At 46.5% G+C, this 23,781-nt stretch overlaps 4 protein-coding genes across 5 annotated transcripts; 2 read left to right on the top strand and 2 right to left on the bottom strand.

Moving 5' to 3' along the window:
• Positions 1-2,569: 2,569 nt before the first annotated feature.
• LOC123170555 (translation initiation factor IF-2) lies at positions 2,570-3,585 on the bottom strand. The gene is made up of 2 exons (XM_044588413.1): positions 3,102-3,585; positions 2,570-3,014 (listed from the first exon to the last, which is right to left on the bottom strand). Exons 1-2 carry the CDS (start codon positions 3,280-3,282, stop codon positions 2,752-2,754), a joined length of 444 nt encoding a protein of 147 aa, XP_044444348.1. The 5' UTR covers positions 3,283-3,585; the 3' UTR covers positions 2,570-2,751.
• Positions 3,586-4,256: 671 nt separating this feature from the next.
• Positions 4,257-7,738, top strand: LOC123170556 (receptor kinase-like protein Xa21). The gene is made up of 3 exons (XM_044588414.1): positions 4,257-5,109; positions 5,318-7,282; positions 7,389-7,738. The coding sequence occupies exons 1-3, from the start codon at positions 4,260-4,262 to the stop codon at positions 7,736-7,738; spliced, it is 3,165 nt and encodes a 1,054-aa protein (XP_044444349.1). The 5' UTR covers positions 4,257-4,259.
• Positions 7,739-9,307: 1,569 nt separating this feature from the next.
• On the bottom strand, positions 9,308-17,326 carry LOC123168183 (vegetative cell wall protein gp1). 2 transcript variants are annotated; one of them, XM_044586051.1, is made up of 4 exons: positions 17,020-17,326; positions 10,794-11,591; positions 10,008-10,700; positions 9,308-9,918 (listed from the first exon to the last, which is right to left on the bottom strand). In XM_044586051.1, exons 2-4 carry the CDS (start codon positions 10,945-10,947, stop codon positions 9,677-9,679), a joined length of 1,089 nt encoding a protein of 362 aa, XP_044441986.1. In that variant the 5' UTR covers positions 10,948-11,591; positions 17,020-17,326; the 3' UTR covers positions 9,308-9,676. The 2 variants fall into 2 exon arrangements, with proteins under 2 accessions (XP_044441986.1, XP_044441987.1); XM_044586052.1 differs by lacking the exon at positions 17,020-17,326 and adding an exon at positions 16,254-16,973.
• On the top strand, positions 12,610-15,993 carry LOC123168181 (probable LRR receptor-like serine/threonine-protein kinase At3g47570). The gene is made up of 2 exons (XM_044586050.1): positions 12,610-15,371; positions 15,481-15,993. Exons 1-2 carry the CDS (start codon positions 12,626-12,628, stop codon positions 15,831-15,833), a joined length of 3,099 nt encoding a protein of 1,032 aa, XP_044441985.1. The 5' UTR covers positions 12,610-12,625; the 3' UTR covers positions 15,834-15,993.
• Positions 17,327-23,781: the final 6,455 nt, after the last annotated feature.

Below are 23,781 nucleotides of genomic sequence, written 5' to 3'. Positions count from 1 at the left end.
AAATAAAAAATTTTAAAAAAATTTTAAAAAAAAAATTCAAAAAAAAATCATAAAATTTCCTTTAGTACCGGTTCGTGTTACCAACCGGGACTAAAGGTGGACCTCCAGGCAGCGGCCATGTGGAGGGCCTTTAGTCCCGGTTCTTAAGGGGGAGGCTTTAGTAACGACCCTTTAGTCCCGGTTCCAGAACCGGGACTAAAGGCCCTTATGAACCGGGACTAAAGGCCCTTATGAACTGGGACTAAAGGCCCTTTTTCTACTAGTGCAGCTGGCTGGCCGTTCGGACGGAACACGCGGTAGCTGGAATGACCATCAGCATGATATTTGTTCAATAGCAGCTAGTTGGGGCCCAAACGATTCGTTCGGGATGACACCTCCCCATATCGAACAACAGTTCGTTATCGGGGTCCTTATTTTTTTCAACTACTGCAAACACGCCTGTGTGTTGCAGCGGAAGAAACAGAATTATAATGCAATATGCTACTCTATCTATGACCTTCAAAAGGAGGCTTTAGTGACCTAAAACATTTTATGTTTGTTTACAGAGGGAGTAGAGCTTTGCGAGGACAAAACACCACATTTTGTTTAACAACCTCCAAAGATAAGATAAGTAAGTCATTCATGCTCATAGTAATCATATATTTTTGCGTGTATCCAACATCTGAGGGTCAAAAGTTCTCAAAGATATCCCAAACTCTTCACTTAACATAAATAATGAGAGATGTTAATTTCAACACCATATCTAAATCTCACAGAAAAAAACATGAAAATATGTCGTAACTCACAAACATACTTCTCCCTTAATAAGGATAGCGTCATGTATAATTGTTTTCATGTTATCTCAAAACACAGGAGCTTTAACAACACATACCTAAATAGCACAGGGAATAATGACAATATGTCATATATAAGTTAGATATAAATCATATTTGATTTACTGGCGTGTGCATGAAGCTTGTTAAGAATCAGATTGTCCAAGCCCTAGCTTTTTTAGCAACAATCAATGGAAGATGTTAGGATTAGAACAAAAAGTACCTTTAATTATTGAAGGCATACCTTTACTGGTGGGAGTCTCCATAGTTCCAAAAGGCGGATCACAAAGGGCATCACCTAGCCGCCACCCCCCCCCCCTCTCCCAATGGGCCAAGAGTCCCCTCCTCGTTTTCATGCCACTCCAATGGCGGGAGGGGGTGGGGGCCCGGATCTGCGTTGCGGCGTTGTGGTTAGGTCTCTTAGGATTATAGCTTCGTTCCCTGGCAGCGGTGTTGTAGTAACAAGAATAAGGCTCCCGTTCTCTGATTTGTTTTTTTTCATAGCTCACATCCCATAATGTGTTTCAACTTGGAATCTTATTAACATCCCATATATTTTTTAGATGCTTTTAGAACTTACAAACATGATTTCCACAATGTTCTCTTTGAATGTTAGTTTTTAGGGCAGCGCTACACATCTGCCGGCGGATAATCTGAAAAGATCGCCCCCCACAACAGTCGTGAGATTGGTCCAACCACCGGTCTAACTTGTCCTCATTATTGCAACAAAATTAGTGTTGCAGAACCCTCTTTGCAAAAGAGTTCATGTTGCAGAAGCATTCAAGTGTTGCAGTTTTTCTTCATCTTCACTTTCTTGCAACATAGATGATATTGCGGAAGGACTTTTGCAACATAAATGATGTTGCACAAATTAGAGAAAGAACAGGAGCCTTGGTGGAACGCGGGAGGCAACTAGGGTCGAGGGATTCAGATCTAGATCCTGCAACATACGAGTTGTTGCGGCGGGAAAACTACAAAAAGGGCTCAGTTGCAAGACCATAAAAAAAATACTAGGTGAGCCCCGCAGGACACGCGTCACACGGACGAGGCGGCAGACGCCCGCGTGTGATCCGCCGGCTATAGCCAAGCTTTTCCCTAGTTTTTATGTGATTCTCCCGTCTGAGAAGTGGTCAGATCTGGCCCATTCCTCAAAAGATATTTTTACATGATATATATATCCACAACAATTTCTACTTCTAGTATTAAGTCCCCCTCTTTTTTAGTGAATCTTTGACAGATAGATATTGTGATTACTCCCTCCGTCTAGGTGTGTAAGTCATTTTACGAGAATCAAATAATCCCAAAACACTTAGGCGCGGTGCATTAACTTCTACCTCGTTTCTTGTTTCTTGACATATCAACCAATAAGAGATGTGGGTGTGCATGTTTTTAATGACTTGAGACTACCAAACACGACATGCAGTGATTAGTTCATTGCATGCAATGCTATTAATTATTAGCAAATAAACATTAAGTTCTCTAGTTTTCCCCTCCTCCTTGGTCACGGTGCACAACCTAAGATGACTTATTCGTCTAGACAGAGGGAGTAGTTCTCAACATACAAAGAGCTCCGAGCGATAACTTCCCGACCGCTGCGTCAACAACTTTTCAATGGCTCTGATGGTATTTCAGAATTTCAAAGACGGCATCGAACTTTGCTCACGCCGCGCCGTTGACGAGTCCAGGAGGAAGATCGATTTACCCAAAGACTGGTGCGTAGTTTTCAGTTTATGTAAGGATGACCTTGTAAGAGTTGGTCGATTTAAACATATAGCCTTTGGCCTTTCCGCGAAAGAAATGGGCATCGGGAGATTGAGCTAAAGTATCAACATCAATAAATTTGGGAATACATGGTGTGTGGGACCCAATACAATTAAGGGATAATTCTGGACATGATGAACACAAGAAAAATCTCAACTTCTCCAGCATCGCACAGGCCCTACGGGTCTTCAGGAACTCCGTGCCTCGGGTCTTTGCGAGGTCCAGGCTGAGGATCGTCCGATACAGGCTGAGGCGTGCCGCATGAGCCCTCGGATATTGGGCCCTCCTGATCCTTGGTGGCGCCAGGCGAAATCTTGTCAGTTTCATGTCCAAGCGTGTGACATGAACCCTCAGATTCAGGTTCAGGTTCAACATGTCCAAATGTTCTGCTTGGGCATTCGAGAGGGGCACTGTGAGTCGAGCCAGACCCAGACGACGAAGCTGCAGCATCATGTAGTATTATTACCTATCATCAGAGATCAACAGCACAAACAACAGCAGGGAGGATATGCATGAAGGCATTTCTACCTGCAGCGGCTGGAGGGTCGATGGCCGGACTACCACCGGCTGGAGCTGCTGGAGGCTTCACGGCAGTAGCAACCGGCGAGGCGGTGGTGGCGGCGGAGGAGAAGAAAGCGCTCAGCTGGGGCTTCCCGTGCGACATGAGCAGCACCAGCGAGCTAAGAGACGACCGGGGAGCAAGCGCCATCCTCTCTCTCTCTAGCCAGGCAAGGAATGACGAGTTGGTCGGGGAATTTCTCAAACGAAAAGCTGATCCGTGATGAGCACCGCCTCCCTCGGATGCTATATATAACCTGCAGTGTGATGCCTCACTCGCCGAGGCGTCCGTCTAGATCCAGATCCAGGCGCCTAACCTTCTCCGGCGACGATTCCGTATGAAATTAAGGCATGTGTTCAAACCATACGACGACTCTACTGCACTCACGGTCTGCCATCGGCAGTCAGTGCAGTGTATGCAGAGGAGGCTAGCTTGTTTCTATGCAGTACAAGTCAAAACAGAGGTGCCAAATATCTTGCTCCCAGCGAGCAGGTTCAGCGTAAATACAACTAACATCGCGATAAGTCCTTTTCCATTCCTTTTCTTTTCATTCACTCCTGTATTTGCTAGGCAGTTTCTTAGCAAAAGGTAGCTTCCCCTGTCTTTTGAGAATAATATACGTAAAACATGACCCTAGAAATTTAAGTTGTCGGATTCTATTTTATTTTGGAGGAAAATGCGTCAGATTGACACCCACTCATGATCAACGGTTCTATTGGCGTTTCAACCTTGAAATCGAACGTTTCGAGACTAGGGTGCGCAGACAGAGATATATGACGCAATAACTTTCCTGTACACGGAAGTACGGTCAAAGTTTGAATCGATTTCAGTTTCATATATCCACAACCTTCCTCCCCAAGCAACTCGATCGGTAGCAAACGTGTGTTCATACCATGCGATCGTTTCGCGCTTCCCAAGTTCCAAGCAACTGCAGTCTGCAGCGTAAGAAATTGTGCTCAAGCTCCAAGGGGGCATCCCTTATGCTCTTGTGAATCTGTGATCACCAAAAGCACGCGTTCATGCATCCCTAGTTATTACCACATCCAAAATCGTGTTATACACCATACTTAAACACCATCCTGTAGAGTAGAGGAGAGCCTTCACCTCCACACTTCTGACTAACGGCAATGGCCTCCTGTAGATGCATTGTCTGGTTTCTCTGTCTCCACACCTTCTTTTGCTGCCTGCCATTAGCCATCAGCGATGAAACCAAGAATGACAGACAAGCTCTCCTTTGCTTCAAGTCCAAGCTCTCAGGTCCAAGCAGAGCTCTGGCATCATGGAGCAACGCGTCCTCGGACCACTGCAGCTGGCACGGGATCACCTGCAGTGCGCTGCCTCCTCGCCGTGTCATTGCACTCGACCTCGAATCCGAGGGCATCGCTGGCTCCATATCCGCTTGTGCCGCCAACCTCACCGCTCTTAGAAGGCTCCAACTATCAAACAACAGCTTCCACGGCGGCATACCGTCCGAGCTCGGCCTCCTGAGCCGACTCGCCGACCTCAACCTCAGCATGAACAGTTTGGAAGGTAACATCCCACCTGAACTCTCTGCATGTTCCCGACTCCGAATCCTTGGTTTGTGGAACAACTCCCTCCACGGAGGGATCCCTCCTAGCCTTGGCCAATGCAAGCGTCTTCAGGAGATTAACCTTGGCAACAAAAAGCTCCAAGGGGGCATCCCTTATGCTCTTGGGAATCTTCCTGAGCTGTGCATGCTAGTTCTCGCTCGCAACGGGCTTACCGGCAACATACCGCCGTCTTTGGGCAGCAGCCTTTCTCTCACATACGTCGATATTGGGACGAATGGTCTGAGAGGGGTCATCCCAGAGTCCTTAGCAAACAGTTCATCTCTCCAAGTACTTAGGCTCACGAGAAATAATCTTACTGGGGAACTCCCAGAGACTCTCTTCAACACTGCACCACTTGTTGCCATCTGCCTCCAAACAGAACAGCCTCGTCGGTTCCATACCTCCTGTAACGGCGATAAACTCCCAAATTAAATATCTCTATTTGAGGTCCAACTATCTTTCAGGAAAAATACCATCCTCACTGGGGAACCTTTCCTCCCTGCTTGAACTTCGTCTTACAGATAATGCTTTAGTTGGGAGCATACAAGAGAGCTTAGGTCATATTCAGCCACTACAGATATTGACCTTAAATATAAACAATTTATCTGGATCAGTTCCGCCATCTCTCTTCAACATGTCGTCCCTGATATTTCTTGCCATAGCAAACAACTCCCTCGTAGGACAACTACCCTTCAATATTGGCTACACGCTACCAAATATTCAGGGCTTAATTCTCTCAACAAACAACTTTAGTGGCTCAATCCCAGCTTCTCTTCTCAAAGCTTACCATCTACGCAAGCTTTACTTGTACAATAATAGCTTTACTGGATTCATACCATCCTTCAGTTCATTGCCAAATTTAAAGGAACTAGATTTGTCGTACAACAAGCTAAAAGCAGGCGATTGGGGCTTTATCTCTTCGCTCTCAAACTGCTCCAGATTGACTATGCTGATGTTGGATGGGAACAATCTCCAAGGGAATTTGCCAAGTTCCATTGGAAATCTTTCCAATAGTCTCCAGCAGTTTTTTCTAAGAAACAACAAAATTTCCGGGCCTATACCGCCAGAGATTGGCAATCTTGAGGGCCTCAGTTGGTTGTACATGGATTACAATCTTTTCACTGGCAAAATACCGCCAACAATTGGGAATTTGTATAGCATGGTCTATCTATCCTTTGCTCAAAATTTGCTCTCGGGCGAAATACCAGATACTATTGGCAACCTTGTTCAGCTGAGTTCTCTAAAACTGGATTGGAATAACTTTACTGGAAAGATACCTGGAAGCATAGGACGTTGTACTCAGCTCCAAAATCTCAACCTTGCTCACAATTCACTAGATGGCAGTATACCGAGGAACATCTTCAAAATTTATTCACTCACTGGAGAGTTGGATTTGTCACACAACTACTTCTCTGGGGGCATGCCGGAGGAAGTTGGCAATCTCATTAATCTGAACAAACTTAGCATCTCAAATAACAGGTTGTCTGGCAATATCCCATCCACTCTCGGACAGTGTGTAGTTTTGGAGAATCTTGAAATGCAAAGCAACTTCTTTGTAGGAAGCATTCCGCAGTCCTTTGTGAAGTTAGTTAGCATCAAATCCATGGATATTTCCCGTAACAGTTTGCACGGAAAAATCTCAGAATTCCTAGCAACTTTGAGTTCTCTGGAAAAACTCAATATATCCTTCAACAACTTTTATGGAGAGGTTCCAAGAGGTGGTATATTTGACAACGCGGATGCAGTATCAATCCAAGGAAATGATCATTTGTGTACAAGTGTTCCAACAGGAGGCGTGTCTCTTTGTTCTCCACAGGTGGACGACAAGAAACAGAAACACAACTCATTAGTTCTAGTCCTCAAGATAGTAATGCCAATTGTTGTCACTATAATAATTTTGTCCTGTATTGCGAAAATTTATTGGAGGAAGAGAGTGCAAGGAAATACACATCTGCAAATAGTCAACGAGCATATAAAGAATATATCATACGAAGACATTGTTAGGGCAACCAATAAGTTCTCCTCTGCAAACTTAATTGGCTCGGGATCATTTGGAACGGTTTATAAGGGCACTCTGCAGTTCAAGAAAGATCAAGTTGCTATCAAGGTATTCAATCTTGACATCTATGGAGCACAAAGGAGTTTCATTGCAGAGTGTGAAGCCCTACGAAATGTCCGCCATCGGAATCTTGTAAAGATCATCACATCATGCTCTTCTGTGGATTCTACCGGGGGAGATTTCAAGGCCCTAGTATTCCAATACATGCCGAATGGGGATCTGGAAATGTGGCTAAAAAATAAAACCCTTGGACATGGTGAAAGAAATATTCTGACTTTAAGCCAAAGGATTAATATTAGTTTGGATGTGGCATTTGCTTTGGACTATCTCCACAACCACTGTGCACCTCCGCTGATACATTGTGACTTGAAGCCAAGCAATATTCTGTTGGATAATGATATGGTTGCATATGTCACTGACTTTGGACTAGCAAGATTTCTGTTCACTACATCAAATGAATATCAAGATAGTTCAGCAAGTTTGGCCTGCCTAAAAGGATCCATCGGATACATCCCACCAGGTGAGACTAAGCGTATTCACAACATGTAGGTTCAGTTTGTTCTTTATAGAGTCGTACAAATACTGCAGGTTCTCTAATTTTATTGTGCTTGTAAATGTAAATGCAGAGTATGGCATGAGCGAAGAGATATCAACCAAGGGTGATGTCTACAGTTTCGGAGTGCTTCTGTTACAAATGATAACAGGGTGTGGTCCAATTGATGAAAAACTCAATGATGGTATAAGCCTTCACGAATTTGTTGATGAAGCATTTAAAAAGAATATGCATGAGGTTGTCGATCCCACAATGCTCCAAGATGACAGCAATGCCGCTGACATAATGAAGAACTGTGTTATACCACTGCTTAGAATAGGCCTCTCTTGCTCTATGACATCACCCAAAGAGCGGCCGGATATGGGACAAGTTTCTACCGAGATCCTTAGAATCAAGCATATGGCCTTGCAAATGGGTGTATGAAGCAAATAATAGACATGACGGTAGCTGGTGACAGAAGTTCATGTAAAGAAGAATAGTGATGTAGTGACTTCTCCATTTTGAAATTCAGTTAGACAGTTGGTGACACTTGTAGAAAGTATCATTCTCTTTTTCCATCTCATTTTCTTTTTACAAGTGAGTAGTATTTCTACACGCTCGATCCGAGTGATCTGAATTAGATTATTTGTGCGAGCAGTGCCGAATCAAATCAAGTTAGATCGTCTAGAAGCTGGCTTGGAACCAGATTGGGGATTAAACCTCGAATCTGAAGTCTGAACATGACAACATGAAACTTGCCTGAGAAATTAAACTAGAACAGGGTCAAGGCCCAAGCCCATGCCCAATATGTGTGCCCAGATCAAGAACATAGGCGGCACGAGCTTGTACCTGGCCGTCCCAGAACCCTAATATGCCGAAAAAGGATTTCGCCCCGCTTTATACATAAAGCAACGATCAACAGCACGCGGTACAAATGCACGACCCACAACACACGCGCACACACACCCAAGGCAGGATACAAATGCGCTATCCCTAGCACTACAAGAGCATCCGGGGGCTACAAAGGTGGACACGCCACCCCGAAGAAGTGAAGCCGCATATGACGAAACGTGGGCTCCAAGGCGGCGCCTTCAAGAAGGGGACGACATCGGAGCGCCGCCACCGCCCGATCAGAGGATCAGAGTTTCCCCTGGAGCAACACGACGGGCAATGAGAGCCGCGACGACGCCTTCAAGAATGGAACGAGTTTCACCGCCGCCGGTCCGTCCAAAGATAGAGCAGGTTTTCACCCCGGCCACCACACACCGCCATCGAGCGCCACACCCCGGCAACCACGCCGCCCACACGGCCGTGGCAACCGGGCAGCACCAAGCCACGGGCTCTTCCCATGAGCACCACGGAGCCACCACCAGGGCCGCCGCCCTGGCATCCAAGACCTTGACACCACCTCACCCGAGACTCGCCGCTGCCCCAACCAAAGATACGAGGGGACAGGACCCGCCTTTCGCACCCCTGGACTGCCCCCAGTGCCAAACCCAATAGGCCGGCCAAAACTGACATCTATTGACCCGTCCTGCGGCATTGGGCGCGAGACGAGCTCGGTCCTGTCGCCGGGCGCAAGACGAGCATGGTCCTGCTGCCGAGCGTGAGACAAGGTCAGTCCTGCGAGACGAGCTCGGTCTTGCTGCCGGGTGCGAGACGACTGATGGACCGCAGCTGAGAGAGGGCCAACCATCGACGAAGATAGCGGCCGGACGTCAAGGAGATGGATCGAAGGTCGAACCGGGCCACCTACACACAGAGCCGACGCCAGAAATCCAGCCGCCGCCATAGCCAACCCGCCGAGCTGCTATGATGCCGGCGCGGCAAATGGAAATCGCCACTCCAGAGGGCCGAGCCGCCTTGCCGCCGCCGCCCACAGCCCGAGATTCAAGTACTTCGTTGTATGTGTTGACCATGGACAATTAAAGTGAATGTGAGTGTGTATGAAATGCAATGCATTTTTTAGATGAATGTGTATTTGTATGTGCTGATAGGCAGTGCAGCCGGGGCTCAACCATAACTCTTTTTCCTTGAAAGCATGTATTGGGATTACAACAAGATCGCAGCAGTAACTAGCCAGTAACCACCGAGATTTTTCTCTGCTCACAACACAAGGATTCATCGCAACAAAATTACGAGTCTACAGTATACAGACCAGCACGGGCAGAAGCCAGGGAAAGCTGCCAATTTTTTCTCCTAGTTCGTATCAGCTTAATTAGGTGCTCGCTATCTTCTCAGTGACCCAGCGCTTGCAGGACGTAGCTTTATAACCCCGGTTCGTGATCCTGTCAGAAGGTGTCTGAAAGATGTCGTCACTTGGAACTGCCCAGAGCTGGGTGCTGAGGATGCTCATGCTCCTGGCTGCACTGCGTCGATTCATTAGGGCCTACGTGGTGGATCAGGCACCCGATGCAGAGGATCTTCCAACAAGTCCGCAGATACACCTTCAGATGGGCTACATGAAGCATGATCAGGAGTTGGGTATTTGGGGTTGTCCAGGGTGCACCGGGCAGGCTCTTCGATTACAGGGCTAAGCCTGTGACCTGATGGTGGATCAGGAAGTGGGTTGAAAACAGACTCTTCGTGATCAGGGAGCTTGTGGCCTGAACGATTTGGCGGAGCTGCAACGCAATGGAGTAACTGTTAGCTGGGATCAAAGGAGAGACGCGTGCGTGCGGGAAGCATTAATTTGTTCGGGTTGGCGAGCTACCTGGGGTGACTGGAGGCTGAACGTCGGGGGCAGCCGGGGTGCAACTTCCTGGAGCCAGCGGCGGAACGGCGGAGGAGCAGGAGGAGAAGACCTTGTCACTTGAACTGTCAGGAACTGGGTACTTGGGATGCTCCTGGGCGCACTGCTCTGGCTCGTCGGGCACAGCGCGACGCCCCCTGCCCCCGCGTGGTGGATCGACAACTCGGTGTCCAACACCTTCACGCGCGGGAGGCGGTGGATCAACATCTCGTTGTTTCACATCCTCGGAGGTGCCGCAGGGAGGCTTATCAGGCATAGGCTCAGGTGTGCTACATGAACCATAACCAGGAGTTGTGTATGCAGGATGTTCCACAGCAGGGCCCTTGTCAGTTGAACTATCGGTTACTGGGTACTTAGGGTGCTCCTGGGTGCACTGAGCAGGCTCATCGGTTACGGCGCTACGCCCCCTACCTGATGGATCAGGAACTGGGTGTCGGGGATCTTCAAAGATGCCATCAGAACCACGATCAGGATCCGGGTATGTACAAGGATCTTCAGGGGCGTTCAGCAAAGCATTGTCGGTTACACTTGCATCTTTAGCGGCTCCACATGGGCGCGGACGTGGTCGTGGATGTGGACGTGGACCCCCAGGAATTGGGTGAAGAGCAAACTCTTCCTCCACAGGGAGCTTGGGGCATGAACGGCCTGTCGGAGCTGCAAAACGCAATGGAGTAACCCGTTAGCAATGGAATCAAAAGGAGAGACGTACATGCAGGAAGAATTAATCTGTTCGGCTTAGTATGCTACCTGGGGGGTGGACGGCCGGAGCAGCCGGAAGATTATCAGCTCCTGGGGCGGCCGGTGTGGCGGCGGCGGAGGAGAAGAAAGAGCTCAGCCGTGGCTTCCCGTGGGACACGAGCAGCACCAGGGAGCGCAGGGACGACCGGGGAACAAGCGCCATCCTCTCCAGCTAGCTAGACAGAGGTCACGTTGGTAAATGATGAGGAATGCCTCCTGGCCCCGGGATTCGTATGCTTATATGTGTTCCAGAGAGGACTTCCATGTCTCACGGAGGTGCGCGCGCGCACCCAGCTGCCTTGACCTTCACCTACGAGTTCATACTTTGTGTTCATCATCAAGTGGAAGGCATGCGTTCATACCATGTGGGTGGAATGGATGGTGTAGTCCAGTCAAACACTCTATGCCTCTATCTACTCTGCCACTAGCCGGATAGATGCAATGGATTCAGAGGTTTGGAGGTATCTTGAGCTCTTGGCACATGTTGATATCTCAGTCCCGAGACTGGGTGCCAATCAACATGGCCGCAAGTCAACCTTTGCGCTATTTTCATGTAGACAATTTGTGTAAGCTTGATTTACCCGTCATATTTGAATGGATGGACCGCATGATGAGGCGTTGATTTGTTCATACCATGCCCAGTATACCGTACGCCCGTACCATTGACATTCTGCAGGCAAGTTGCCCTGCCGCTGGTCTGGTGGTCAAGGCAGCGCGTGCAGACTTTGGAGCCGCCGTTCTTCGGGCAAGTTGCTGTGCCGCTGGCTCAGTCAATGCAGCGTGCATAGAGGCATAGAGTCGTCTCGTCTGAAAAAAGGTGTATGTGAAAATACATGAGTTTGACAGACGGAGGTTGAGGTTCACACTAATGAAATCAACAGCCATGATCCCTTTGGCTCGCAAGAGGAAAAACACGCGCAATACAGACCATTGCAAAACGCGTAAAACTCGCAGGAATAGTTGTTCGACAGAACAGGGCACTAGAAAAGTGCATCTGTCATATGTGAATGAGTGTAAAAAAAAAGAAATTGCCAGAGATATTAGAATTTCTAGGCAATTAGGTCATAGGAAATCAACCAAAAGAACTACAATGGTCTGTTATCCTTGTATGAAATGGCAGAGCTCCTGCCCTTGCCCTCGGCAAGTTGCTCGGACAAAGCATTTGTGGGGCAAATCCGTAATACTGAGATCTTCCAAAATCCTATGAAATTCCTACAATTCAAAGAGGGCTTCAACCATTTATTTCCTGTAAAATTGAAGATAAGAAAATTCTATTTATCTCTTGTTATTCTTGTACACATGAGACAAATACCCATGGCATTTTTCACACAAATTTAAATGCATAAATTCCGCATTCCCTACATCTATTTTTTTTTCACGTCTTTAAATATTGAATTGCGTGTTCATTATTCTTCAGGAAAAAGCGTGCATTCACTCTGTACCTCAGGCAACTACACACACACACACCAGGGGAGGGTGGCTGGGTCGATGCAATGTAAGCAGAGGGTCAAGGCATCATCCTGTCCCAGTCTGAGACGTGAAGGGTCAAATCTCTTAGCGTCCAAATGCGTGCTCACAATATAAATATTCCACAAAGTGTTGACTTGAACACGGCAACTAATTCAGTGAGCAAATAGTTTGGATGAACACCAAATCTGATACAAAAGCATGCCGTCGTGCATCATCCCTGTTCCCACCATATCGATCGCTGAGCCACGAATATGTGTGCTATGTTGAGCGGTTAGCTGCCGTCGCACTCCACAGCTGAGTATTTAAACACCGTCCTGCACATGAGAGTTTTCATCTCCATATTCCATAGCTGTAACCTGTAAACAACAACGATGGCATTTTCTGCTGTCTTGTGTCCAGGCTTTGTTTGGTTTCTATACCTCTTTACCTTCCTTTGCAGCCTACCACTAGCCATCTGCAATGAAACTGAAAATGATAGACAAGCTCTCCTCTGCTTCAAGTCCCGGTTCTCGGGTCCAGCAGGAGTTTTAGCTTCATGGAGCAACACGTCCCTGGAAGTTTGCGACTGGCATGGGATCACGTGCAGCACGGTGTCCCCTCATCGTGTGATTGAGCTGCACCTGGAGTCAGAAGGCATCTCAGGCCCCATAGCGCCTTGCCTTGCCAACCTGACCTCTCTTGCAAGGCTTCACCTGTCAAACAATAGCTTCAATGGGGGCATACCGTCGGAGCTTGGCCTCCTGAGCCAGCTCCATGACCTCAACCTCAGCATGAACACTTTGGAAGGTAACATACCACCGTCTTTGGGCAGCAGCCGTTCTCTTACATATGTCGATCTTGGGGTGAATGCTCTGACAGGGGTCATCCCGGAGTCCCTAGCAAATAGTTCGTCCCTCCAAGTACTTTGGCTCATGAGCAATAGGCTTAGTGGAAAACTACCAAAAGCTCTCTTCAACACATCATCTCTTCTTGACATTTCCCTCCAAAAGAACAACCTTGTTGGCTCTATACCTGTTGTTACTGCCACCTCCCCGCCTATTCAATACCTCGATTTAAGGTATAATCATATCTCAGGAAAAATACCTTCCTCGCTAGGGAACCTTTCCTCCCTCATCGAACTTCGTCTTACAGAAAATAATTTAGTAGGGCGTATACCAGACAGCTTAGGTCATATCTCAACACTGGAGATACTGACCTTAAATGTGAATAACTTGTCTGGGACAGTTCCACCATCTCTCTTCAATATGTCATCACTGACATTTCTTGGAGTAGCAAACAACTCGCTTGTTGGAAGGTTACCCTCCAATATTGGCTACACACTCCCGAGAATTCAGGCATTAGTCCTCTCAACAAACATGTTTGATGGCCCAATCCCAGCTTCTCTTCCCAAAGCTTACAACCTTCGTCAGCTTTACCTGTATAATAACAGCCTAACTGGGCTTATACCCTTCTTTGGGTCATTGCCAAATTTGGAGGAACTTGATTTGTCGTACAACAAGCTAGAAGCAGGAAACTGGGAATTTGTCTCTTCACTCACAAATTGTACCAGGTTGACTATGCTGATGTTAGTTGGGAACAATCTTCAAGGCGAAATGCCAAGTTCGATAGGCAATCTTTCTGATAGTCTCGAGTGGCTGTGGCTAAGGGAAAACCAAATTTCTGGGCCTATACCACCGGAGATTGGAAATCTTAAGAGCCTCAGCAGGTTGTACATGGATTACAATCTTATCACTGGAAATATACCACCAACAATTGGCAATTTGCACAGCTTGGTCCATCTATCCTTTGCACAAAACAGACTTTCAGGGCAAATCCCGGATACCATTGGTAATTTGGTTCAGCTAAAATCTCTGAAGTTGGATAGGAACAACATTAGCGGAAGAATACCTGAAAGTATAGGACGTTGTACTCAACTCCAAATACTCAACCTTGCTCACAACTCACTAGATGGGAATATACCAAGTGAAATCTTCAAAATTTCTTCGCTTTCTGAAGAGTTGGACTTGTCACACAATTACCTATCTGGGGGAGTACCAGTGGAAGTTGGCAATCTCATTAATGTGAATAAAATTAGCATATCAGATAACAGGTTGTCTGGCAACATCCCATCCACTCTTGGCCAGTGTGTGGTTCTAGAGTACTTGGATATTTCTCATAACAATTTGTCTGGAAAGATTCCACAGTTCCTCACATCCTTAAGTTCCCTGCAAAATCTCAACTTATCCTTCAACAATTTTGATGGGGCGGTTCCAACAGGTGGTATTTTTTACAATGCTAGTGGAGTGTCGATTGAAGGAAATGATGATTTGTGTACCAGCATTCCAACAGGAGGTATACCTCTTTGTTCCACACTAGTTGAAAAGAAAGGAAAACAAAATTCATCGGCTCTAGTCCTACGGATAGCAGTTCCAACAGTTGCTGTTGTTATATTAATTTTGTCATGTCTTGCAACAATATACTGGAGGAAGAGGATGCAAGAAAATCCACATTTGCAGGAATTTGATGAGCATATGAAGAAGATATCATATGAAGACATTGTAAGGTCAACAAATAGGTTTTCTCCAGCTAACCTAATTGGATCAGGATCATTTGGAGTGGTTTACAAGGGCAGTTTGAAGCTTCAGAAAGATCAAGTTGCCATCAAGATTTTCAACCTTAACAATTATGGAGCAAATAGGAGTTTTATTGCAGAGTGTGAAGCCCTGCGAAATGTCCGTCATCGAAATCTTGTAAAGATCATCACATCATGTTCTTCTGTGGATTCTACTGGGGCAGATTTCAAGGCCCTAGTGTTCCAATACATGCCGAATGGGAACCTAGAAATGTGGCTACATCCTGAAGACCTTGAACATGGTGAGAGACATATCCTGACTTTAAGACAAAGGATAAATATTGGCTTGGATGTAGCATTTGCTTTGGATTATCTTCATAACCAATGTGCATCTCCATTGATACATTGTGACCTAAAGCCAAGCAATATTCTTTTGGATCTTGACATGGTTGCGTATGTCACCGACTTTGGCCTGTCAAGGTTTGTATTCACCGCGTCAAATGCATACAAAGATAGTTCAACAAGTCTGGCCTGCCTAAAAGGATCCATCGGATACATCCCACCAGGTGAGATTAAGCATATCCTTAGTATGTTAGATTGTTGGTTCAGTTTGTTCTTTACAGAGTTATACAATTACTGTAGATTCCCTAATTGTGTTTGTAAATGTAAATGCAGAGTATGGCATGAGCGAAGAGATATCAACCAAGGGTGATGTCTACAGTTTTGGGGTGCTTCTGTTACAAATGATAACAGGGCGAAGTCCAACTGACGGAAAGTTCAGCGATGGTGCAAGCCTTCACGAATTTGTTCGTAGAGCATTTCCAGATAATATATGTGAGATTGTTGATCCAACAATGCTACAACATGACAGCAACGCACCGGAAGTGATGAAGAACTGTGTCATTCCAATGGTTAAAATAGGCCTCTCCTGCTCCATGACATCGCCCAAAGAACGGCCGGACATGGGACATGTTTCTGCCGAGATCCTTAGAATCAAGCATCTGGCCTCACACATGGATGTCAGATGAAGCAAAGGATCTGCAGGATTGTAGCTAACGACATGAATTCATGTCAAAAAGAATGATGGTGCAATATCTTATATATGACTTTTCCATTTGTTAGTTCAAGTTAGTGATACTTGCAGACTGTACCCTTCTCTTTTGCCATAGCATTTCTGTTCACATTGTTTTTCCCTTATTTGTTCAAGTGAGTAGTATTTATACAAGCACAGCCTGAACGATCATTGCTAGACCAATTTGCGCAGTCAGAGTAAATATTTGGGAAGCTGACTTGGAACCAGATAGAGGATTAACCCTCGATTTTGAACATGGCTTGAACACAAAATTCACCTCAACAAGCCAGAGTTAACGGGATTGAGAACCAACCTACGCCAATCTACGGAGAAGGACGCCCCATATCAAGCAGATAGGCATGTCACAAGCGTGTACCTGGTTGCCGCGGAAACCTAGTTTGCCCCGCCCCTTGATATTGACTGCCGCTGCTTGTGATGTGCCACCCGCTGATTGTAGCGCAGACTGTTGCTGTGGCTGAAGAGAAGACCATGTAGAAGCAAGTGCTTAAGGAGGCAAAGTGGTCTGAAGCTGCCTTACAAGATGAACAATCTTGCTAGCAGTCTGTTCTGTTGCCAGACCTTTACCCTACCCGCATTACTGTCTCTGAATAAGCTCTATTAAGGTTTCATTTCCCACACAACAGACTCTAGTAAGCAAACGAAGGGGATTATAAACTGCATCTAAATTGTACTGCCTCCGTCCCAAAATAAGTGACTCGACTTTGGACTCAACTTTGTACTAAAGCCACTTATTTTGGGACGGAGGGAGTAGCTAATAACGGCAATTGAGCACGACCAGTCTTCTGCAATCAGCAGGAAGAGATAATGAAGCATTGGCAACCTCAGAAAAATTAGAACATGTCAACTAAACAATAACAGCTGGGTCTCAAAAGTCAAAACCAGGACCAAAATTCAGTACTGAGCCGGCTGCAGGCAAATGTATAAGCTATATTATTGTTCAGCAGATTCATTGGATCCTGCATCACGCAGCTTGTCTGGAGTCAAATCAGGAAAATGTTATATGAAACTTAAACTCCAATTAGCTTCAATTGATCATGAGATCATCGAACCGGGCGATTAATTAGTTGGTACTAAGAGCGCAGGCGGGGTGGGAGGGAGGGAGGGGAAGGAGTAGGGGTCACCTCAGCCGGCGATGGGATCTTGGTGCGGGCGAGGCACTAGCGACGGAGGCGGCGACGTTCGTCGCACCGCAGAACGGCATGTCGACGACGGCGGCGCCACCAGGATCTTAAGCCTGCCGGACGTGGGCATGGCGCGGAGGCGCTGGAGCACCATCTGCGGCGGAGACGCGGGACTGGAAAGCGGGGGAACCTGACGGGTGAGCCAGGACGACGGGGAAGCGGACAGCTGGGCCGTGCCGCCGGCAGCCTGTCAGGACACTGACGCTCTGAACCTGACGAAACCACAACTGTCTGGAGAAATCCACGCTACGGCGCGGACTGAAGAAACAGAGGAGGAAGAAAACAGTTCGATGGACGGCTACGATTGACGCTTGGCTCCCCTGTTTACCGTCCGGCAAATGTATTCCCTCCTGTCATTTTTACTCCGCACATAAAATTTGTCTCAAGTCACATTTTGTAAAATTTGATCATATTTGTATGAAAACAAATATCAACATCTACAATACTAAAGTTACACAGTATGAAAAATAATTCATGTTGTGAATGTTAATATTTTTTCCATAAAGTTGGTCAAACTTTACGAAGTTTGACTACATACAAATCTTATATGCGGAGTAAAAAGGACAGGAGGGAGTAACAGTTAACTGAAGATTATTCACTGCGCTTCGGTAAATTGCTCGTTATTTTACTGCCACTAATTTCTTTCATTTTAAGTAGCTCGCGCATTCCGTGGATCGGGGGTCATCTTCTTCTCCGAGTTGTTGTAGCCTAGCTCTAGAGCACTAGAATACTTGGTAGAATTAGATTGGTCCAAGAGAATCTGTATATATGACCTAATCGGGGTATCTAAAATCCAATCGCTCCACTGTTTGCCCTGGTTCTCTTGATTATCTCCTTTCCGAGCTCGAGTCTGTCTATGTTCTTCACAACTCGTATCAGTAGCTAGAAAATTCTGGGAGGTCGGGGGATTTAGCACGGTCAGTGATTGGAATCCCCTGGTAAAATCCCACTGATTCATCCTAAATCAAATCCATTCACCGGTATTATGTTGGCAGCAGAAGGACAAGATCACCGGCAAGCGTTGAGGATCGATTCCTTTGTAAAAAATTGGAGTTGTTGTTGATCTTTCCATGTCCACTCAATCCAAGCACGTTGAGCTCGATGATGAGTTGGAATCGCAGCCAGCGAAAATGGCGGCCATGAGCGGGAAGAACGCGTTTATCAAGGGCAAACTCACTGAAGTTAATGGTCAACTAGGGAAGCTGGATTTGCTCGAGAATAAGGTGAACGCGGTTGATATGCTTGCTATCAAGGGCTCTTAAGTGTAGACCGACATGTTCGACTACCTGAAGAAGTTGGAACCTAAAATATCCCGCCCTTTCTGCATTGAATCTCCTGTGTTGCACAGTGCTAGCACTTCAGTTACTAGTCATCGTGGGGACTAGTGTCATAGGTGTATAGGTGTGATAACATAGAGAGCTTCATTTATTATTTTGTAGAGTCATTTTACATTAGAAACCGCTATGTGATGGTAACATATTACTCCCTCTGTTTCTTATTAGTCTGCATATTAAATTTGGTCAAAGTCAAACTTTATCAACTTTGACTAAGTTTATAAGAAAAAATATCAAGATTGACAATATGAAATTAATATTATTAGATGCATCCTGAAATTAATTTTCATATCATAGAGCTTTAGTATTGTAGATGTTGATATTTTTTTCTACAAAGTTTGACTTTGATTAAATTTTATATGCGGACTAAAAAGAAATGGAGGGAGTATGTTACTCCATTTACATCTCTCCTCATTAATTACTTGCCACATCATATTTTTTGCATATGTGGCGTGCATGTTACTACTTATGTTACTCTCACTATGAGCAGCCTAAGGAACAAGAGAAACCTGATACACAAGCACAACCATCTAAAATTTTCCAAGGAAACTAATGCACATGTATAAAACATAGTCTAGTTGAGCTTGCAACCGACACAATTAATGTCAGGATATGTAATTAGCACTTGCACTCCTAGGATACAATAAAAACACAAAGGGCAGCTTAATTCATGAAAAGTGTAGCCAAAGTACGCAAGATGGACTCTCCTTGTTTCAATGGCGATAACCCCTTATGCTGGATTAGGCAAGTTAACAATTGTTTCAGATTAGCACAAGCTCCTGATGAGTGTAAAGTGGATTTGGCACAAACATATGTTGTTGGTACAGATAATTGGATTAGGATTGTTGAGTTACAAAATATGGAAATACCATGGGATCAAATTATGTAGGTTATGATGTGACAGGTTTGTAGAATCCATCATTTATGAAGTGTTGGAAAAGTTTTATTTAGTGAAATAGCTGAGAATGTCAGTTTCTGATTATACTGACAAATTTGAGGAGATAAGAGCATCTCCAGCCGCGCCCCAGAACGGCCTCCCCAGACGGTTTATTTGCGCCGGTGACAAAAAATGGCCCAGTCGCGCCCCCAGGACGCCGAATTTCGCCGGCTCGGCTCGTTTTTGCGCCCGGCGCTCGCAGGCCGAACCCGGCGCACTAGGGGCGCTCGGGGGCTCCGGCGCAAGGGAAAAGCGTTCCTGGGGCCACACTGACAGGCGAAAAGTCAAGCCACCCGCCCAGATTCGCCTCCTACCCCCCGCGCTCGGCCGCCAACCTGCGCCACCCTGCCGATCCCGGCGCCGACCACCGCCCGCCGCAGCTAGGTAGACCATCTCCCGCCGGGAAAAAGAAGGGCTTTCGCCGAGGCAGCCTCTCCGCCGCCGCCCCGGCACCTTTTCTGGCGCTCCGGCCGCGCAGGGCCTGTACACCGGCGGGCTTGCGCCCACCTCGCCCACAAGGTGTTCGGTGAATTGCCCGGCCCGGCGATGGACTCCGAAGATGAGGAGGCGCTCGCGGCGTTGCTGGACGAGGAAGTGCTACCTCTTGAGCACTGCGTTGGTTTTTCCTTGAAGAGGAAAGGGTGATGCAGTAAAGCAGAGTAAGTATTTCCCTCAGTTTTTCAGAACCAAGGTATCAATCCAGTAGGAGGCCACACTCAAGTCCCTCGCACCTACACAAACAAATAAAAACCTCGCAACCAACGCAATAAAGGGGTTGTCAATCTCTTCACGGTCACTTACGAAAGTGAGATCTGATAGATATGATAAGATAATATTTTTGGTAATTTTATAATAAAGATGCAAAGTAAAATAAAAGGCAATAAAAATGGCTAAGTGTTGGAAGATTAATATGATGGAAAATAGACCCGGGGGCCATAGGTTTCACTAGTGGCTTCTCTCAAGAGCATAAGTATTACGGTGGGTGAACAAATTACTGTTGAGCAATTGATAGAATTGAGCATAGTTATGAGAATATCTAGGTATGATCGTGTATATAGGCATCATGTCTGTGACAAGTAGACCAACTCCTGCCTGCATCTACTACTATTACTCCACACATCGACCCCTATCCAGCATGCATCTAGAGTATTAAGTTCAAAATAACAGAGTAATGCTTTAAGTAAGATGACATGATGTAGAGGGATAAACTCATGCAATATGATATACACCCCATCTTGTTATCCTCGACGGCAACAATACAATACGTGTCTTGCTGCCCCTGCTGTCACTGGGAAAGGACACCGCAAGATTGAACCCAAAGCTAAGCACTTCTCCCATTGCAAGAAAGATCAATCTAGTAGGCCAAACCAAACTGATAATTCAAAGAGACTTGCAAAGATAACCAATCATACATAAAAGAATTCAGAGAAGATTCAAATATTGTTCATAGATAAACTTGATCATAAACCCACAATTCATCGGTCTCAACAAACACACCGCAAAAGAAGATTACATCGAATAGATCTCCACGAGAATCGTGGAGAACTTTGTATTGAGATCCAAAGAGAGAGAAGAAGCCATCTAGCTAATAACTATGGACCCGAAGGTCTGAGGTAAACTACTCACACATCATCGGAGAGGCTATGGTGTTGATGTAGAAGCCCTCCGTGATCAATGCCCCCTCCGGCAGGACGCCAGAAAAGGCCCCAAGATGGGATCTCACGGGTACAGAAGGTTGCGGCGGTGGAATTAGGTTTTCGTGGATGCTTCTGTTCGTTTGGGGGTACGTAGGTATATATAGGAGGAAGAAGTACGTCGGTGGAGCAACGTGGGCCTCACGAGGGTGGAGGGCGCGCCCAGGGGGTAGGCGCGCCCCCTGCCTCGTGCTCTCCTGGTTGATTTCTTGACGTAGACTCCAAGTCCTCTGGATCACGTTTGTTCCGAAAATCACGTTCCCGAAGGTTTCATTCCGTTTGGACTCCATTTGATATTCTTTTTCTGTGAAACACTGAAATAGGCAAAGAAACAGCAATTCGGGCTGGGCCTCCGGTTAATAGGTTAGTCCCAAAAATAATATAAAAGTGTATAACAAAGCCCATTAATCATCCAAAACAGAATATAATATAGCATGAAGCAATAAAAATTTATAGATACGTTGGAGACGTATCAGGAAGACGAAGTCGACGTCCAGGAGCAGGAGCATCTCATGGTGCTCGCCGCCCTCGCCATCCTGCTCGCGAGCAGTGAGAAGCCGCGGTGAGGTGGCTCGGCACTTGGGCGGGTGAAAGCAAAGAACTGGCATCGTCTGGAAGGCTACTGCATGCTCTACTCGGACTACTTCGCCGACGCTCCATTGCACGGTGAGAAAACATTTCGGCGCCGTTATCGGATGAGCCGGAAGCTTTTCCTCCGGATTGTGAATTCCATCCGAGAGTTCGACAGCTACTTCAAGTGCAAGAAGGATTGCACTGGCACACTTGGATTCACCTCCATCCAGAAGTGCACGACAGCTATGAGGATGCTTGCATACGGAGCTCCCGGTGATTCACTCGACGACTATGGGCGCATGGCCGAGTCCACCAGCATAGAGTGTTTCTACAAGTTTTGTCGGGCAGTGGTGGCAGTGTTTGGATCGCAATACTGGAGAACACCCAATGCGGAAGACACTGCTCGGATCCTAGCACAGAATGCAGCAAGAGGATTTCCTGGGATGCTTGGAAGCATCGACTGCATGCATTGGAAATGGAAGAATTGCCCATTTTCTTGGCAGGGGTTGTACAAAGGCGCCAAAGGCGGTTGCAGTGTGGTGCTTGAGGCAGTGGCCACACATGACCTCTGGATTTGGCACTCTTTCTTTGGGATGCCAGGAACTCATAATGACATCAACGTCCTGCAGTGCTCCCCAGTCTTTGCCAAGCTTGTTGAAGGTCATTCTCCTCCGGTGAATTTCGAGGTCAATGGATGGCAGTACAACAAGGGGTACTATCTAGCTAATGGCATCTATCCGAGATGGTCGACATTTGTGAAGACCATCTCAAAACCTGTGCCAGGAGGCAAGAACGCCTGGTTTGCGAAGATTCAGGAGGCTTGCAGGAAGGATGTCGAGCGGGCATTTGGTGTGCTCCAATCTCGATTTGCTGTTGTCCGGTACCCCGCTCAGACCTGGTCGAAAGATTAAATGTGGGAGATCATGACTTGCTGTGTCATCTTGTACAACATGATCATTGAGAGCAAGCAGGAAGAGCCAGTGTTTGACACTGAACCATACTACAGGCAGGGCCCTCTAGCCAAAGTTGATCACCAGCTACCGGTAACCTGGACTGCCTACCTCAGTATGCGTCAGGAGATCCGAGACCCACAAGTGCATCATCAGCTGCAGCAGGATCTGGTGGAGCACCTATGGAGGCTCAAGGGCGAGGCCGGGAATGACGTGTGATGAAACTTGAGTTTTTATTTGTTAAACTATATAATTTGTAGTGAACTATTTGTTGAACACGCCAAACACGCCGAACTATGTGATGAAACACACCGAAACACGCCGAATTATGTGACAAACTAATTGATTTCTATTTGTATGCGAAAATTCACGCCGAATCGCCCCGAATATGGGCCGATTCACGCAGATATCGGGCCGTTTTTGGGCCGAAAGCTGGGCTGAATTTGGCGCCTGGGGGCGACGGCTGGGTGCCGAACCGCCCCCAGCGCCGAGTTTATCGCCGGCGCACCCCCGGGCCGCTCTTTTTCGGCACCCTGGGGGGCCGAACGGCTGGAGATGCTCTAAGGACATCAGCCAGAGAGGAGCATTCTTATTTACAAGAACATTACCATGTGGTCAGCCTTGTGAATGGGTTAAAACCAAGCATCAGATGTAAGTTGAGGCATGAAAGGCTAACAACTCTTAGTGAGGCTTATTGGATGGCTAGGGATTATGAAAGTGGATTGCAGGCAAAGCACCAATCATTTGTGGCTTAACAAGATAAATAGTTGTTACAATCTTATAAACCTCAACAGAAGCCACACATTCTTGTTGTTCCCAATTCAAGTTTCTAGCTACTAGTAAACCAGGTATTTGTTGGAGGTGTAATGGACCATAGGTCCCTAGGCATAAATGCCAAGCTCCTACTTTTCATGCTATTACCGGGGACTGGATGAGGAAGAAAAACGTGCACTAAAAGTAACTGAAATTACTAAAGAACAACTAGACGTGAAATTTAGCTCGACAGGAAATTTTCTCAAAAAGTATAGAATTCTCGAAAGGTACTTGACCCTAAAGGAATATGCATATACGGTTTAACGACGAACCATCAATACTAAGCGATGCCACGAGTCGCCTCGCGACACCTTTTGGCACGTCAATGACGAAAAAGGGTTTCCCCTGGCTTTATATTATAAAGTAACGACCACAGCACAAAGTAACAGTAGCAAGGATCC

The sequence above is a fragment of the Triticum aestivum genome, chromosome 7D, assembly GCF_018294505.1.
Source record: "Triticum aestivum cultivar Chinese Spring chromosome 7D, IWGSC CS RefSeq v2.1, whole genome shotgun sequence".
Lineage (NCBI taxonomy): Eukaryota > Viridiplantae > Streptophyta > Magnoliopsida > Poales > Poaceae > Triticum > Triticum aestivum.
Note: the sequence above shows the minus strand (reverse complement) of the source record. Positions and strands in the feature narration are given on the sequence as shown.